Source organism: Rhinoderma darwinii, chromosome 7 (assembly GCF_050947455.1).
Source record: "Rhinoderma darwinii isolate aRhiDar2 chromosome 7, aRhiDar2.hap1, whole genome shotgun sequence".
NCBI lineage: Eukaryota > Metazoa > Chordata > Amphibia > Anura > Rhinodermatidae > Rhinoderma > Rhinoderma darwinii.
The window spans coordinates 878632-897533 of NC_134693.1; the positions used below are offsets into that span (position 1 = coordinate 878632).

The window sequence follows — 18902 nt, forward strand, 5'->3', positions numbered from 1 at the left end:
TGCATGTGTATATTTCCTGTATATTTCCTGTATACTGTATGTGTATATTTCCTGTATATTTCCTGTATATTGTATGTGTATATTTCCTGTATACTGTATGTGTATATTTCCTGTATACTGTATGTGTATATTTCCTGTATACTGTATGTGTATATTTCCTGTATATTGTATGTGTATATTTCCTGTATACTGTATGTGTATATTTCCTGTATACTGTATGTGTATATTTCCTGTATATTTCCTGTATACTGTATGTGTATATTTCCTGTATATTTCCTGTATACTGTATGTGTATATTTCCTGTATATTTCCTGTATACTGTATGTGTATATTTCCTGTATACTGTATGTGTATATTGTATGTGTATATTTCCTGTATACTGTATGTGTATATTTCCTGTATGTGTATATTTCCTGTATATTTCCTGTATACTGTATGTGTATATTTCCTGTATACTGTATGTGTATATTTCCTGTATACTGCATGTGTATATTTCCTGTATACTGTATGTGTATATTTCCTGTATATTTCCTGTATACTGTATGTGTATATTTCCTGTATATTTCCTGTATACTGTATGTGTATATTTCCTGTATACTGTGTACATGAATGGTTCTCACCTTAGTCTATTTGGAGTTGGCTTAAATCCAGCGATCCCACAGAAGCTGGCCGGGAGACGGACGCTGCCACCAAGGTCACTTCCAATGCCAAGAATGGAACCTCCACTGCCAATCAACGCCCCTTCCCCCCCGGAGGAGCCTGCGGCCGCCTTGGCTTTATTATGGGGGTTTAATGTGAGTCCATATATTGGGTTACTGGTTTCATAGCTGAAAGGGAAAGATGGACAGGGTCATAATTATCCTTGTACTAAGACGCCAACACCCCATGTGTCGTACAATTGAGGACTATAGAGCTGGGACCGCACCAAAGGCCCTTCTAAGCGGGTCAATTATCAGGCAAACGAGCGCTTACAGAAGGCTCATTCCCCATAATTACCCAGTGTAAACAACGAGCTCATTGAATCGATTTAAATGCAGAAACTTTTATCGTTGTTGTCAGGACCTCTTGGTGTGTAAATAATGCGCTGCCGACATGATAGAAATGTAAGGGATCGAGCGATCGTAGTAACGAGCGATCATAGTAACGAGCGATCATAGTAAGGAGCGATCATAGTAAGGAGCGATCATAGTAAGGAGCGATCATCCCCACACTAGATCCTTGTGAATGGAGAAAACAAGCGCCGATCAACGAGCGGTCTCCTCACGTCGGACTATGTAATAGGACCTTAAGGCTTAATGATATGAGAAGACTCAGCTCAATGAAGACAATAACCAAGGAGAGGAGGTCACCTCAGAAAACATGAAGACGACATAGAAGACTGGAGACACACACAAGATAGAAGGAGCAAGGAGGAGGCATCTAATGAAGAGGAGGATGCTGTGTGAAGGCCATGGGTCATGTATGTCTGAAGAGGAAAGGAGGAAGACAACCCCAGCACACACAAAAAAGCACAAAGGAAATCAAGATGCAAATTATATCAAAGTTTTATTGCAACCGCAACAAAAATTGGTAGTATTTTTAATAGTACGTGACTTGATCCGTGGACTTGATTGTGGACACACAGGGCAGATCCAGCGGACATCCCATACTTAGTGACACTCAACATAAGCGACAGTGACAAAGGCAGAGGTTCGGCCGAAACGTCCTATTAAGTCGCGTACTATTAAAAATACTACCAATTTTTGTTGCGGTTGCAATAAAACTTAGATATAATTTGCATCTTGATTTCCTTTGTGCTTTTTTGTGTGTGTTGGGGTTGTCTTTCCTTATATCGTGGGATTTTCGTCCCTACCCTACTAGCACCACACCAACAAATCGAGGAGTGCATCCCAATATTTATTCTTGTCTAAAGAGGATGATGGGATTTGTAGTCTAGTGTAATTAACTTGGATGTGATCTCATGAAGTCTCAGTTACTTTACGTTCATTCGTTTTTTTATTGTTTTTTTCACATGACAACGTTTATGCTCAGGTATATACTAGCAGTGTTACAATTATGCATATTCAGCTCCAGCCTGAGCTGGAGCAAAAAAAAAAGACAAATAAAAACAAATCAACAATCATAAACTTATAAAACAAACACACCCTAGAGACATAGCCAATCAATTTAAGAACTTTTACTCATCACTCTAACACTTAAATATGGACTCCTTCTCTCCTCATCCATCTGAGGTGGACATTCAGAATTTTCTTCGAAACCTGACCTTACCTGCACTCTCGGAGGGACAATTATCTAGCCTAAATTCCCCAATACTGGAGGCAGAAATTTCTACTGCAATCCAGCAACTACCTAATGATAAATCCCCTGGTCCAGATGGGCTCTCCAATATGTATTATAAGTCCCTACAGGGCATTGTAACTCCTTATGAGCAGATTTTTTCAGAAAGCTATGTCATCTGGAACTGTCAGCAGAAAACCAATCTGCTTTAATTGTAATTATTCCAAAACCCGGCAAACCCATGGATGTTCCCCAGAATTTTCGCCCTATTTCATTATTGAATAGAGAGGTCAAGCTTTATGCAAAGATTTTAGCTACAAGACTTGCCCCTCTTTTGGCGTCATTGAGTGGAGAGGATCAAGTAGGATATGTACAGGGCAGACCGGCTTCAGACAATACTCGGAGTGCTGAATTTATGACATCATATTGAACAGTCACCTACTCCATCGCTTATGTTAGCTCTCGATGCGGAAAAAGCTTTTGACCGCATTCATTGGGCATATGCTTTTTCCACTCTCGAAATAATGGGTTTTAACGGGGCCATACTTACAGCTATTAAGGCACTATACTCAAATCCTTCCGCTAAGGTCTACATTAATGGTGGGCTGTCCGATCATTTTCAAATGACCAATGACACTAGACAAGGATGTCCTTTATCCCCACTAGTGTTTATCCAATCCATGGAACTATTCGCACAACTTTTAGGAACACATGCGAACATCCATGGGATATGAATCGGAAATAGAACCCATACTCAATCATTATATGCGGATGATATTATACTTTCATTATCATCCCCAGCAGAATCTCTGAAATCTGCTTTAAAATGCGTTCAAACATATGGGCGGCTCCTTGTATAAACGTAATACCCAATAGACCCAAATACTACCGTTAAATCTTCCCTTATCGACATTTCATTACCTTAAAAACAAATATCCCTTTGACTGGCAGGAAGACGGCATCAAATATCTGGGTACCATTAGGACACCAACATAAATCTCTATATCACGCTAATTATGAACCCATCTTAGCAACCATTCAATTAGAAACTACTAGATTACATAAATTTGAAGTATCATGGGTGGGTAGGTGTAATGTCCATGGCTGCGGGCTGTCAGCTCCGTTCTCCCCCTGACAGCCGCAGCCACAAGTCGGCAAGCGCTGGCCCCAGCCTCCTCCTCAGGAGAAGCCAGCGCTCGCGTCTACTTAACACAGCCGGATCCCGTAGGGTGAGCTCGCATGCGCGTGCCCGCTCTTAAAGGGGCAGCGTGAGCACCGGACCTCGTTCATGAACCTTGACCCGTGAGTACTCTGGACTATAAGAGGGGTCCAGCCCCCTAGTTCTATGCCTGCGCTTTGTTATGTTTCCTGCTCCCAGTGTTCCTGTTCCTGTATCCTATTACTTGTATCCTGATCTAGTGCCGTGCTTCGTTGGATACCACGCCTGTTCTGCTTCTCCACACCTGATGTCCACCTGCTGCCAAGTTCTTGCCAAGCCTGCCTTGCTACTGTCCAAGCTGCCACAGGTACCCTATACAAACTATAGACTTTGACCTACGTCCTGTTGGCCAGCTGCCATACCGCCAAGGCAGTACAGCCCAGTGGGTCCACAAACCCTTTGTGACAGTAAGCTCAGGCCATGGACCCCGCTGGTCGATCCAAGATCATGACGACGTCACAGGAGATGCGGGCGGATTTGCTGGACCTCCAATCTCGACAGGACCAACTCCTCCAGGATTTGAACATTCTCGTACATCAGCAGGAGGCACGAGCTGCCGTTCCTCCTACTACATCTCCTGGCAGTGTTGCTCCTCAGACTACACCTCCTGGCAGTGTCGACCCGCGTTTTTCTTTGCCACTTCTGGACCGCTATGATGGAGACGCAGGTACCAGTGCCAGATCCACTTCAGCCTGTATTCTAGGACATTTTCATTTGATTGCGCAATGGTCACTTTCATCATCTCTTTCCTCACTGGCAAGGCCCTTGCATGGGTGAACCCTATCTGGGAGAGACAAGGACCAGGGACCCGTGACTTCCAAGCCTTTCTCCGGACTTTTCGAATAGTGTTTGAGGAGCCTGGACGGGTCTCACCTGCAGCGGCTTCTTTGATTAAACTACGCCAAGGACACACCTCCGTGAGCGAGTACGCATCCACTTCCGCGCCCTGGTGGGAGAGCTCACATGGAACAATTAGGCCCTGGTAGCTGCATTCTGGAATGGACTGTCTCCTAAAATTAAGGACGAACTTGCCGCTCGAGACCTGCCATCTACCTTGGATGACCTCATCCTTCTGTCCGCCCGGATTGATATGCGGATCCGAGAACGCCTCCAAGAGGTTCGTCTGGTGGGAGGCCTTCCTAGTCTGGTACCTACTTTGCAGCAACCCCTGCTGTCGTCAGATGTTGATCCCCCTAAGGAGTCTGATGATGGACCGGGGTAAGCTATCCACCCAGGAGAGACAACGCAGACGCACTTCGGGACTCTGTCTATATTGTGGCCTCGGTGGCCATCTTGTGCGCCTGTGCCCCCAAAAGCCCCAAAGCCTAGGGTTGCTAGGAGTGACAACCCTGGGTAAAAAAGGACTTCCATCCAAATTGTCCTTACCCATGACCATAGTGTCCGGCGAGAGAACGCATCAGGTCTCTGCATCTGGACCCGCTGCAAATTTCGTCCGTAGAGACTTGGTGGACCATCTTCAATTGCCTACCACCCCTATTAGGAGCCCGTTGACAATTGCTTCAGTGGATGGTCTACCCCTGCCAGACCCAGTTATTGCTGTGACCAAACCACTGAGGCTCCAAGTAGGGGCTCTCCACTCTGAACTGCTGTCGTTCTATGTCCTACCCAAAGCCGTTGACCCTGTGCTGCTGGGCCTGCCTTGGCTCCGATTGCATGCCCCAGTACTGGAATGGAACTCTGGAGAGGTTCTCCAGTGGGGCCCCGAGTGTCACAATCGTTGCCCGGGACAGATTAGTTCAGCTCAGCCTCCTCTGCCTCAGTCACTGGCAGGATTGCCTAGTCATTTTGCTTCATTTGCGGACGTCTTCAGCAAGAAAGAGGCGGAGACATTGCCCCCACATCGGGCGTATGACTGTCCTATCGAGCTGGTTCCTGGTGCTTCCATTCCCCGTGGCAGGGTATATCCTCTCTCTCTGCCAGAGACTCTGTCTATGTCCGACTATGTTAGAGAGAACTTGGAGCGGGGCTTCATACGCAAGTCTTCCTCCCCGGCAGGAGCCGGGTTCTTCTTCGCCAAAAAGAAGGATGGTTCCCTGTGTCCTTGTGTCGACTACCGAGGTCTCAACCAGATCACAGTGAAAAATAAGTATCCTTTGTTATGGATCTCAGAATTATTTGACCGTATACGAGGTGCCAAGATTTTTTCCAAGTTAGACATGCGTGGGGCTTACAACCTAATCCGGATTCGCCAGGGTGATGAATGGAAGACGGCATTTAACACCCGTGATGGACACTATGAGTATCTAGTAATGCCCTCCGGCCTGTGTAAATCTCCCGCGGTCTTCCAGGAGTTTGTCAATTACATTTTCCGTAACCTCCTCTATGTTTGTGTTGTGGTCTATCTTGATGACATCTTGATTTTTTCTCCAGATCCTATGACTCATCAGAAGCATGTCCGTCAAGTCTTGCTGCGGTTAAGGGAGAATCATCTGTACGCCAAATTGGAGAAGTGCATATTTGAGATAGATGCTCTACCCTTCCTGGGCTACATCATCTCGAATAGAGGTCTCAAGATGGATCCTGAAAAGGTAAAGTCCATCCTGGAATGGCCACGCCCTCAAGACTTGAGGGCCATACAGCGCTTTCTGGAATTCGCCAATTTTTACAGACAGTTCATCCCAAACTTCTCTTCACTGACATCTCCTATCTCTAACCTCACCAAGAAGGGCATGAACGCCAAGATGTGAACTCCTGAGGCAGAGTCCGCATTCAATAGACTGAAGAGTGCCTTCACGTCAGCCTCTATCCTCCATCAACTGGATGTCTCTCTACAGTTCTCATTGGAGGTGGACGCATCCTCTGTCGGTGCTGGTGCACTCATGTTCCAAAGAGGTTCCAAGGGCAAGTCTAGGGTATGTGGATATTTCTCTAAGCTTTTCTCATCAAATTGGCTATGGAGGAGTGGAGACATCTACTAGAGGGCGCAGCTCACCCCATCCTGATTTTTACGGACCGCAAGAACCTCACCTACCTCCAGACAGCCCAACGGCTGAATCCTCGTCAGGCCAGGTGGTCACTGTTCTTTGCCAGGTTCCAGTTTGAGTTACATTATTGCCCGGCTGACAAGAATGTGAGGGCCAATGCCTTGTCCAGGTCTTTTGACACAGAAGACACCATGGAGATGCCCCAGAACATTATCGACCCATCCTGTATTGTCTCAGTCAAGCCACTGCAAATTGGGGACATCCCCCCAGGGAGGACTTTTGTGCGCATGGCTGACTGAAGGAGAATCCTCCGCTGGGGACACGCCTCTAGACTGGCAGGTCACGCGGGGATCCGTAAGACACGGCATTTGATTGCCTGTCATTTATGGTGGCCCACCCTGCCCAAAGATGTCATGGACTTTGTTTCCTCCTGCCCTGTGTGTGAAGCTAACAAGGTCGCTCACTCCAGACCCGCTGGTCTGCTCCAGCCATTGACTGTGCCCGATGCTCCCTGGCAGCATATAGCTATGGACTTTGTTACTGACCTGCCTCTCTCTGCCGAATGCAGTACTGTCTGGGTGGATCGATTTTCAAAATGGCCCACTTCGTTCCTCTGACCAGTCTTCCATCTGCTCCTCAACTGGCCAAGCTGTTTATCCAACACATCTTCCGCCTGCACGGCTTGCCACAGCATATTGTGTCTGATCGGGGGGTTCAGTTCACCTCGAGGTTCTGGAGAGCCCTCTGTGGATTTCTAGGTGTGAAGTTGCACTTTTCCTACCATCCTCAGTCCAATGGACAGGTCAAGAGGATCAATCAAATCTTGGAGAACTACCTGCGTCACTTCGTCTCTAGGCAGCTTGATGACTGGGTGCAGTTGCTTCCGTGGGCTGAATTCTCCTACACCAATCATACCAGCGAGTCCACTAAGAACACTCCGTTCTTCATAGTGCTTGGCCAACACCCACGAATACCTCTCCCGGTTCCTGATTCATCCAAGGTACCAACTGCTGACGCGGCTTTTAGGAACTTTCTACATATTTGGCGGCAGACTCGATCCTCCATCCTGCTGGCAGTTGACCATATGAAACGGAGGGCGAACACAAGGAGAAGAGAACCACCTCTGTTTCTTCCTGGCACAAAGGTCTGGCTGTCCTCCAGGAACATTCGACTGAAGGTGCCGTACTGCAAGTTTGCTCCCAGGTTCCTCGGACCATTCGAGATTCTACAACAGATCAACCCTGTCGCCTATAAGCTTCAGCTGCCTCCTACCCTCAAGATCCCCAACTCCTTCCATGTATCCCACCTGAAGCCAGTGGTCCTGAACAGCTACACCAAGACTCCTAGCCCTGTGGTTGTCGCCAGCGGCCCTTCAGACACCATTGAGGTTCAAGAGGTCCTAGACACCAAAAGAGTGAGCAGAAAGACCTTTTATTTTGTGGATTGGAGGGGATTTGGTCCTGAAGAGAGGTCTTGGGAGCCAGAGGGGAACCTCAATGCTCCTGCTCTTCTGCAAAAGTTTATTTTCCGCTATGGTCACAAGAAGAGGGGCGTAAGAGGGGTGATACTGTAATGTCCGAGGCTGCAGGCTGTCAGCTCCGTTCTCCCCCTGACAGCCGCAGCCACGAGTTGGCAAGCGCTGGCCCCTGCCTCCTCCTCAGGAGAAGCCAGCGCTCGCGTCTACTCACCACAGAAGTATCCCGTAGTGTGCTCATACCAGCTCTTAAATCAGCAGAGCTCGCATCTGATCTTGTTCATGAACCTTGACCCGTGAGTACTCTGTACTGTAAGAGGGGTCCAGCCCCCTAGTTCTATGCCTGAGCTTTGTTGTGTATTCCTAGTCTGTCTTGCATATGGCCCCTTAGTGTTTCCTGCTCCCAGTGTTCCTGTTCCTGTATCCTATTAATTGTATCCTGATCTAGTGCCGTGCTGCGTTGGATACCATGCCTGTTCTGCTTCTCCACACCTGACGTCCACCTGATGCCAAGTTCCTGCCAAGCCTGCCTTGCTACTGTCCGAGCTGCCACAGGTACTCTAGACGAACTATAGACTTTGACCTGCGTCCTGTTGGCCAGCTGCCATACCGCCAAGACGGTATGGCCCAGTGGGTCCACAGACCCTTCGTGACAGTAGGGTCGCTACTTTTAAAATGTTATTGTTACCGAAGCTCTTATATTTATTTCGAACGGTCCCAATAAATATTCCGAAGTCATTCTTTCGCCGCCTCCAACGGATTCTCATGGGATATATATGGTCCTATCGTAAACCGAGGGTTGCTTCCCATATATAGCTACCTAGGTGGCACTTTTTAGTTCAGGTTAGCAGGCAAACCTCTCTAAACACTGGGTCCAAATTGAATCTTTCTACATTTTCCCTTCTAATATTAAAGCACTCCTCTTTTTAGCTCTTTGGAATGTCCCCGTTCTTCTAGAATTTCTCCATTTATGACTGCTATTTTAACCTGCCGGTCTTACTTGCAGAAGGAATCGATTGATAAACTCTCTCTCCCTAAATCATAATTTCCTATTGACATTTTCGAACTAGCTATTCCTGACTTAAATGTAACAAATTGGAAGACCAGAGGTATATTTAACTTATCTCATATATATCTGCAAAACCAACTTAGCTCCTTTGAATATTTAATATCTAACTATTCACTACTAAGAAGCGACATCTATAAATATCTGCGAATTAGACACTTTGCTTCCACCCTCTTTGTAATTTGAAGCTGTTTGGATGGCTTGATAAGTCCACGAAAAATATCAAAGGCATTTATAACATTCTAAAAGCTAACGCTGAATTTAGCAAAAACCAAAATATTAGAACTTGGGAAAAAATCTAGGAATTACCTTTAAGAATGTCTCAGTTACTTTGTACTTACCAGAATAGAGACTGCGGAACATTTGTCTTGGTAAATACAATGGCCCCCTGCTTCTTCAAGACACTGACGATGACGCTGTCCTCCTTCTCCAGAACATCAAGATATTGAACCAAGCCACAGGTGGAGGGGTGACCCTGAAAATACACCCAGACATCTGGTGAGGAATCCCTGCTCCATCGCAGAATTGTCTTCCAGGAAACTATTTTACTTTCTGCATATCTCAGTCCTTTCCCAAAGGGATAACAATCGAATCAAATGATGATCTTGGGGTGACCAACTAATATATATAAGTGTCTCTGCCCCATGTGGGGTATTATGGACCTTTCCTGTGACCATTACCTGATAACCAACATGTTCCTTTATAGAGACAGGGACTCCATACAGGGGACCCCTCACCCGATGCTCTCTCAGTCCCTCCAACTGAGCCTGACAGTCAGACAAGAAAATCGTCACACAGTTCAAGTTGTCATTCACTTCCAGGGCCTAAAGTAGAGAGAAGAAAAAATAAAACCTGATATCTGGAGCCTGAGACAGGGAGGGAACATATAAACCTGATATCTGGAGCCTGAGACAGAGAGGGAACATATAAACCTGATATCTGGAGCCTGAGACAGGGAGGGGACATATAAACCTGATATCTGGAGCCTGAGACAGAGAGGGGACATATAAACCTGATATCTGGAGCCGTAGACAGGGAGGGGACATATAAACCAGATATCTGGAGCCTGAGACAGAGAGGGGACATATAAACCTGATATCTGGAGCCTGAGACAGAGAGGGAACATATAAACCTGATATCTGGAGCCTGAGACAGGGAGGGGACATATAAACCTGATATCTGGAGCCTGAGACAGAGAGGGAACATATAAACCAGATATCTGGAGCCTGAGACAGAGAGGGGACATATAAACCTGATATCTGGAGCCTGAGACAGAGAGGGAACATATAAACCTGATATCTGGAGCCTGAGACAGGGAGGGGACATATAAACCTGATATCTGGAGCCTGAGACAGAGAGGGAACATATAAACCAGATATCTGGAGCCTGAGACAGAGAGGGGACATATAAACCTGATATCTGGAGCCTGAGACAGAGAGGGAACATATAAACCTGATATCTGGAGCCTGAGACAGGGAGGGGACATATAAACCTGATATCTGGAGCCTGAGACAGAGAGGGAACATATAAACCAGATATCTGGAGCCTGAGACAGAGAGGGAACATATAAACCAGATATCTGGAGCCTGAGACAGAGAGGGAACATATAAACCAGATATATTGAGCCTGACACAGGGAGGGAACATATAAACCAGATATCTGGAGCCTGAGACAGGAGGAAACATATAAACCAGAGATCTGGAGCCTGAGACAGGAACGGAACATATAAACCAGATATCTGGAGCCTGAGACAGGGAGGGAACATATAAACCAGATATCTGGAGCCAGAGACAGGGAGGGAACATATAAACCAGATATCTGGAGCCTGAGACAGAGAGGGAACATATAAACCTGATATCTGGACCCTGAGACAGAGAGTTAACATATACACCAGATATCTGGAGCCTGAGACAGGAAGAGAACATATAAACCAGATATCTGGAGTCTGAGACAGGGAGGGAACATATAAACCTGATATCTGGAGCATGAGACAAGGAGGGAACATATAAACCAGATATCTTCAGCCTGACACAGGGAGGGAACATATAAACCAGAGATCTGGAGCCTGAGACAGGAACGGAACATATAAACCAGATATCTGGAGCCTGAGACAGTGAGGGGACATATAAACCAGATATCTGGAGCCTGAGACAGGGAGGAAACATATAAACCAGATATCTGGAGCCTGAGACAGGGAGGGAACATATACACCAGATATCTGGAGCCTGAGACAGGAAGAGAACATATAAACCAGATATCTGGAGTCTGAGACAGGGAGGGAACATATAAACCTGATATCTGGAGCATGAGACAAGGAGGGAACATATAAACCAGATATCTTCAGCCTGAGACAGGGAGGGAACATATAAACCTGATATCTGGAGACTGAGACAGGGAGGAAACATATAAACCAGATATCTGTAGCCTGAGACAGGGAGGGAACATATAAACCAGATATCTGGAGCCTGAGACAAGGAGGAAACATATAAAACCTGATATCTGGAGCCTGAGACAGGGAGGGAACATATAAACCAGATATCTGGAGCCGGAGACAGGGAGGGAACATATAAACCTGATATCTTGAGCATGAGACAGAGAGGGAACATATAAACCTGATATCTGGAGCCGGAGACAGGGAGGGAACATATAAACCTGATATCTGGAGCCGGAGACAGGGAGGGAACATATAAACCAGATATCTGGAGCCTGAGACAGGGAGGGAACATATAAACCAGATATCTGGAGCCTGAGACAGGGAGGCAACATATAAACCTTATATCTGGAGCCTGAGACAGGGAGGGAACATATAAATCAGATATCTGGAGCCTGAAACAGAGGGGGAACATATAAACCAGATATCTGGAGCCTGAGACATGGAGGGGACATATAAACCAGATATCTGGAGCCTGAGACAGAGAGGGAACATATAAACCAGATATCTGGAGCCTGAGAAAGGGAGAGAACATATAAATCAGATATCTGGAGCCTGAAACAGGGAGGGAACATATAAACCTGATATCTGGAGCCTGAGACAGGGAGGGAACATATAAACCTGATATCTGGAGCCGGAGACAGGGAGGGAACATATAAACCAGATATCTGGAGCCTGAGACAGGGAGGGAACATATAAACCAGATATCTGGAGCCTGAGACAGGGAGGCAACATATAAACCTTATATCTGGAGCCTGAGACAGGGAGGGAACATATAAACCAGATATCTGGAGCCTGAGACAGGGAGGGAACATATAAATCAGATATCTGGAGCCTGAAACAGAGGGGGAACATATAAACCAGATATCTGGAGCCTGAGACAGAGAGGGAACATATAAACCAGATATCTGGAGCCTGAAACAGGGAGGGAACATATAAACCTGATATCTGGAGCCTGAGACAGGGAGTGAACATATAAACCAGATATCTGGAGCCTGAGACAGAGAGGGAACATATAAACCAGATATCTGGAGCCTGAGACAGAGAGAGAACATATAAACCAGATATATTGAGCCTGACACAGGGAGGGAACATATAAACCAGATATCTGGAGCCTGAGACAGGAGGAAACATATAAACCAGAGATCTGGAGCCTGAGACAGGAACGGAACATATAAACCTGATATCTGGAGCCTGAGACAGGGAGGGAACATATAAACCTGATATCTGGAGCCTGAGACAGGGGGGGAACATATAAACAAGATATCTGGAGACTGATCAGGGAGGGAACATAAAAACCTGATATCTGGAGCCGGAGACAGGGAGGGAACATATAAACCTGATATCTGGAGCCAGAGACAGGGAGGGAACATATAAACCTGATATCTGGAGCCAGAGACAGGGAGGGAACATATAAACCTGATATCTGGAGCCTATGACAGAGAGGGAAAATATAAACAAGATATCTGGAGACAGAGACAGAGAAGGAACATAAAAAACAAGATATCTGGAGCCTGAGACAGAGAGGGAACATATAAACCAGATATCTGGAGCCTGAGACAGGGAGGGAACGTATAAACCAGATATCTGGAGCCAGAAACAGGAACGGAACATATAAACCAGATATCTGGAGCCTGAGACAGGGAGGGAACATATAAACCTGATATCTGGAGTCTGAGACAGAGAGGGACCATATAAACCAGATATCTGGAGACTGAGACAGGGAGGGTACACATAAACCAAATATCTGGAGCCTGAGACAGGGAGGGGACATATAAACCAGATATCTGGAGCCTAATACAGGAACGGAACATATACACCAGATATCTGGAGCCAGAAACAGGAACGGAACATATAAACCAGATATCTGGAGCCTGATACAGGAACGGAACATATAAACCAGATATCTGGAGCCTGAGACAGGGAGGGAACATATAAACCAGATATCTGGAGCCTGAGATAGACATGGAAATATAAACCAGATATCTGGAGCCTGAGACAGGGAGGGAACTTATAAACCAGATGTCTGGAGACTGATCAGGGAGGGAACATATAAACAAGATATCTGGAGTCTGAGACAGAGAGGGGACATATAACCAGATATCTGGAGCCTGACACAGGGAGGGAACATATAAACCTGATATCTGGAGCCTGAGACAGGAGGAAACATATAGACCAGATATCTGGAGCCAGAGACAGGGAGGGAACATATAAACCAGATATCTGGAGCCTGAAACAGGGAGGGAACATATAAACCAGATATCTGAAGCCTGAGACAGGGAGAGAACATATAAACCAGATATCTGGAGCCTGAGACAGTGAGGGAACATATAAAACATATATCTGGAGCCTGAGACAGGGAGGGAACATATAAACCTGATATCTGGAGTCTGAGACAGGGAGGGAACATATAAAACAGATATCTGGAGCCTGAGACAGGGAGGGAACATATAAACCAGATATCTGGAGCCTGAGACAGAGAGGGAACATATAAACCAGATATCTGGAGCCTGAGACAGGGAGGGAACATATAAAACATATATCTGGAGCCTGAGACAGGGAGGGAACATATAAACCTGATATCTGGAGTCTGAGACAGGAAGGGAACATATAAAACAGATATCTGGAGCCTGAGACAGGGAGGGAACATATAAACCAGATATCTGAAGCCTGAGACAGAGAGGGAACATATAAACCAGATATCTGGAGCCTGAGACAGGGAGGGAACATATAAACCAAATATCTGGAGCCTGAGACAGGGAGGGAACATGGAAACCAGATATCTGGAGTCTGAGACAGGGAGGGAACATATAAACCAGATATCTGTAGCCTGAGACAGGGAGGGGACATATAAACCAGATATCTGGAGACTGATCAGGGAGGGAACATATAAACCAGATATCTGGAGCCTCAGACAAGGAGGAAACATATAAACAAGATATCTGGAGCCTGAGACAGGAAGGGCACATATAAACCTGACATCTGGAGCCGGAGACAGGGAGGGAACATATAAACCTGATATCTGGAGCCAGAGACAGGGAGGGAACATATAAACCTGATATCTGGAGCCTGAGACAGAGAGGGAAAATATAAACAAGATATCTGGAGACAGAGACAGAGAAGGAACATAAAAAACAAGATATCTGGAGCCTGAGACAGAGAGGGAACATATAAACCAGATATCTGGAGCCTGAGACAGGGAGGGAACGTATAAACCAGATATCTGGAGCCAGAAACAGGAACGGAACATATAAACCAGATATCTGGAGTCTGAGACAGAGAGGGACCATATAAACCAGATATCTGGAGACTGAGACAGGGAGGGTACACATAAACCAAATATCTGGAGCCTGAGACAGGGAGGGGACATATAAACCAGATATCTGGAGCCTAATACAGGAACGGAACATATACACCAGATATCTGGAGCCAGAAACAGGAACGGAACATATAAACCAGATATCTGGAGCCTGATACAGGAACGGAACATATAAACCAGATATCTGGAGTCTGAGACAGGGAGGGAACATATAAACCAGATATCTGGAGCCTGAGACTGGGAGGGAACATAGAAACCAGATAATTGGAGTCTGAGACAGGGAGGGAACATATCAACCAGATATCTGGAGCCTGAAACAGGGAGGGAACATATAAACCACATATCTGGAGCCTGAGACAGGGAGGAAACATATAAACCAGATATCTGGAGCCTGAGACAGGAGGAAACATATAAACCAGATATCTGGAGCCTGAGACAGGGGGGAACATATAAACCAGATATCTGGAGCCAGAGACAGAGAGGGAACATATAAACCAGATATCTGGAGCCTGACACAGGGAGGAAACATATAAACCAAATATCTGGAGCCTGAGATGGGAGGAAACATATAAACCAGATATCTGGAGCCTGAGACAGTGAGGGGACATATAAACCAGATATCTGGAGCCTGAGACAAGGAGGGAACATATAAACCAGATATCTGGAGCCTGAGACAGAGAGGGAACATATAAACCAGATATCTGGAGCCTGAGACAGGGAGGAAACATATAAACCAAATATCTGGAGCCTTAGACAGGGAGGAAACATATAAACCAGATATCTGGAGCCTGAGACAGGGAGGGAACATATAAACCAGATATCTGGAGCCAGAGACAGAGAGGGAACATATAAACCAGATATCTGGAGCCTGAGACAAGGAGGAAACATATAAACCAAATATCTGAAGCCTGAGACGGGAGGAAACATATAAACCAGATATGTGGAGCCTGAGACAGGGAGGGAACATATAAACCAGATATGTGGAGCCTAAAACAGGGAGTGAACATATAAACCTGATATCTGGAGCCTGAGACAGGGAGGGAACATATAAACCAGATAACTGGAGCCTAAGACAGAGAGGGAACATATAAATCTGATATCTGGAGACTGAGACAGGGAGGAAACATATAAACCAGATATCTGGAGCCTGAGACAGGGAGGAAACATATAAACCAGATAATTGGAGTCAGAGACAGGGAGGAAACATATAAACCAAATATCTGGAGCTTGAGATGGGAGGAAACATATAAACCAGATATCTATAGCCTGAGACAGGGAGGGAACATATAAACCAGATATCTGGAGCCACAGACAAGGAGGGAACATATAAACCAGATATCTGGAGCCTGAGACAGGGAGGGACCATATAAACCAGATATCTATAGCCTGAGACAGGGAGGGAACATATAAACCAGATATCTGGAGCCACAGACAAGGAGGGAACATATAAACCAGATATCTGGAGCCTGAGACAGAGAGGGAACATATAAACCTGATATCTGGAGCCTGAGACAGGGAGGGAACATATAAACCAGATATCTGGAGCCTGAGACAGGGAGGGAACATATAAACCAGATATCTGGAGCCTGAGACAGGAGGAAACATATAAACCAGATATCTGGAGCCTGAGACAGGGGGGAACATATAAACCAGATATCTGGAGCCAGAGACAGAGAGGGAACATATAAACCAGATATCTGGAGCCTGACACAGGGAGGAAACATATAAACCAAATATCTGGAGCCTGAGATGGGAGGAAACATATAAACCAGATATCTGGAGCCTGAGACAGTGAGGGGACATATAAACCAGATATCTGGAGCCTGAGACAAGGAGGGAACATATAAACCAGATATCTGGAGCCTGAGACAGAGAGGGAACATATAAACCAGATATCTGGAGCCTGGGACAGGGAGGAAACATATAAACCAAATATCTGGAGCCTTAGACAGGGAGGAAACATATAAACCAGATATCTGGAGCCTGAGACAGGGAGGGAACATATAAACCAGATATCTGGAGCCAGAGACAGAGAGGGAACATATAAACCAGATATCTGGAGCCTGAGACAAGGAGGAAACATATAAACCAAATATCTGAAGCCTGAGACGGGAGGAAACATATAAACCAGATATGTGGAGCCTGAGACAGGGAGGGAACATATAAACCAGATATGTGGAGCCTAAAACAGGGAGTGAACATATAAACCTGATATCTGGAGCCTGAGACAGGGAGGGAACATATAAACCAGATAACTGGAGCCTAAGACAGAGAGGGAACATATAAATCTGATATCTGGAAACTGAGACAGGGAGGAAACATATAAACCAGATATCTGGAGCCTGAGACAGGGAGGAAACATATAAACCAGATAATTGGAGTCAGAGACAGGGAGGAAACATATAAACCAAATATCTGGAGCTTGAGATGGGAGGAAACATATAAACCAGATATCTATAGCCTGAGACAGGGAGGGAACATATAAACCAGATATCTGGAGCCACAGACAAGGAGGGAACATATAAACCAGATATCTGGAGCCTGAGACAGGGAGGGACCATATAAACCAGATATCTATAGCCTGAGACAGGGAGGGAACATATAAACCAGATATCTGGAGCCACAGACAAGGAGGGAACATATAAACCAGATATCTGGAGCCTGAGACAGAGAGGGAACATATAAACCAGATATCTGGAGCCTGAGACAGGGAGGGAACATATAAACCAGATATCTGGAGCCTGAGACAGGAAGGGAATATGTAAATCAGATATCTGGAGCCTGAGACAGGGAGGGAACATATAAACCAGATATCTGGAGCCTGAGACAAACATGGAAATATAAACCAGATATCTGGAGCCTGAGACAGAGAGGGAACACATAAACCAGATATCTGGAACCAGAGACAGGGAGGGAACATATTAACCAGATATATGCAGCCTGAGACAGGGAGGGAACATATAAACCAGATATCTGGAGCCTGAGACAGGGAGGGAACATATAAACCAGATATCTGGAGCCTGAGACAGGGAGGGATCATATAAACCAGATATCTGGAGCCTGAAACAGGGAGAGAACATATAAATCAGATATCTGGAGCCTGAGACAGGGAGGAAACATATAAATCAGATATCTGGAGCCTGAGACAGGGAGGAAACATATAAACCAAATATCTGGAGCCATAAACAGGAACGGAACATATAAACCGGATATCTGGAGCCTGAGACATGGAGGGAACATATAAACCAGATAATTGGAGACTGAGACAGGGAGGAAACATATAAACCAGATATCTGGAGCCTGAGACAGGGAGGAAACATATAAACCAGATAATTGGAGTCAGAGACAGGGAGGAAACATATAAACCAAATATCTGGAGCTTGAGATGGGAGGAAACATATAAACCAGATATCTATAGCCTGAGACAGGGAGGGAACATATAAACCTGATATCTGGAGTCTGAGACAGGGAGGGAACATATAAACCAGATATCTGGAGCCTGAGACTGGGAGGGAACATAGAAACCAGATAATTGGAGACTGAGACAGGGAGGAAACATATAAACCAGATATCTGGAGCCTGAGACAGGGAGGAAACATATAAACCAGATAATTGGAGTCAGAGACAGGGAGGAAACATATAAACCAAATATCTGGAGCTTGAGATGGGAGGAAACATATAAACCAGATATCTATAGCCTGAGACAGGGAGGGAACATATAAACCAGATATCTGGAGCCACAGACAAGGAGGGAACATATAAACCAGATATCTGGAGCCTGAGACAGGGAGGGACCATATAAACCAGATATCTATAGCCTGAGACAGGGAGGGAACATATAAACCAGATATCTGGAGCCACAGACAAGGAGGGAACATATAAACCAGATATCTGGAGCCTGAGACAGAGAGGGAACATATAAACCTGATATCTGGAGCCTGAGACAGGGAGGGAACATATAAACCAGATATCTGGAGCCTGAGACAGGGAGGGAACATATAAACCAGATATCTGGAGCCTGAGACAGGAAGGGAATATGTAAATCAGATATCTGGAGCCTGAGACAGGGAGGGAACATATAAACCAGATATCTGGAGCCTGAGACAAACATGGAAATATAAACCAGATATCTGGAGCCTGAGACAGAGAGGGAACACATAAACCAGATATC

At 45.7% G+C, this 18902-nt stretch overlaps 1 protein-coding gene across 2 annotated transcripts in view; it reads right to left on the reverse strand.

The window, feature by feature from the left end:
* Positions 1 to 18902, reverse strand: part of LOC142657511 (vitamin D3 hydroxylase-associated protein-like) — a 124964-nt gene that overhangs the window by 64752 nt on the left and 41310 nt on the right. For both annotated transcript variants that reach the window (XM_075832547.1, XM_075832546.1), the window contains exons 3-5: positions 9662 to 9805; positions 9323 to 9456; positions 621 to 827 (exon numbers count right to left, since the gene is read on the reverse strand). In XM_075832547.1, the coding sequence (XP_075688662.1) occupies positions 621 to 827; positions 9323 to 9456; positions 9662 to 9805 (485 nt within the window). The remainder of the gene's footprint in view (positions 1 to 620; positions 828 to 9322; positions 9457 to 9661; positions 9806 to 18902) is intronic.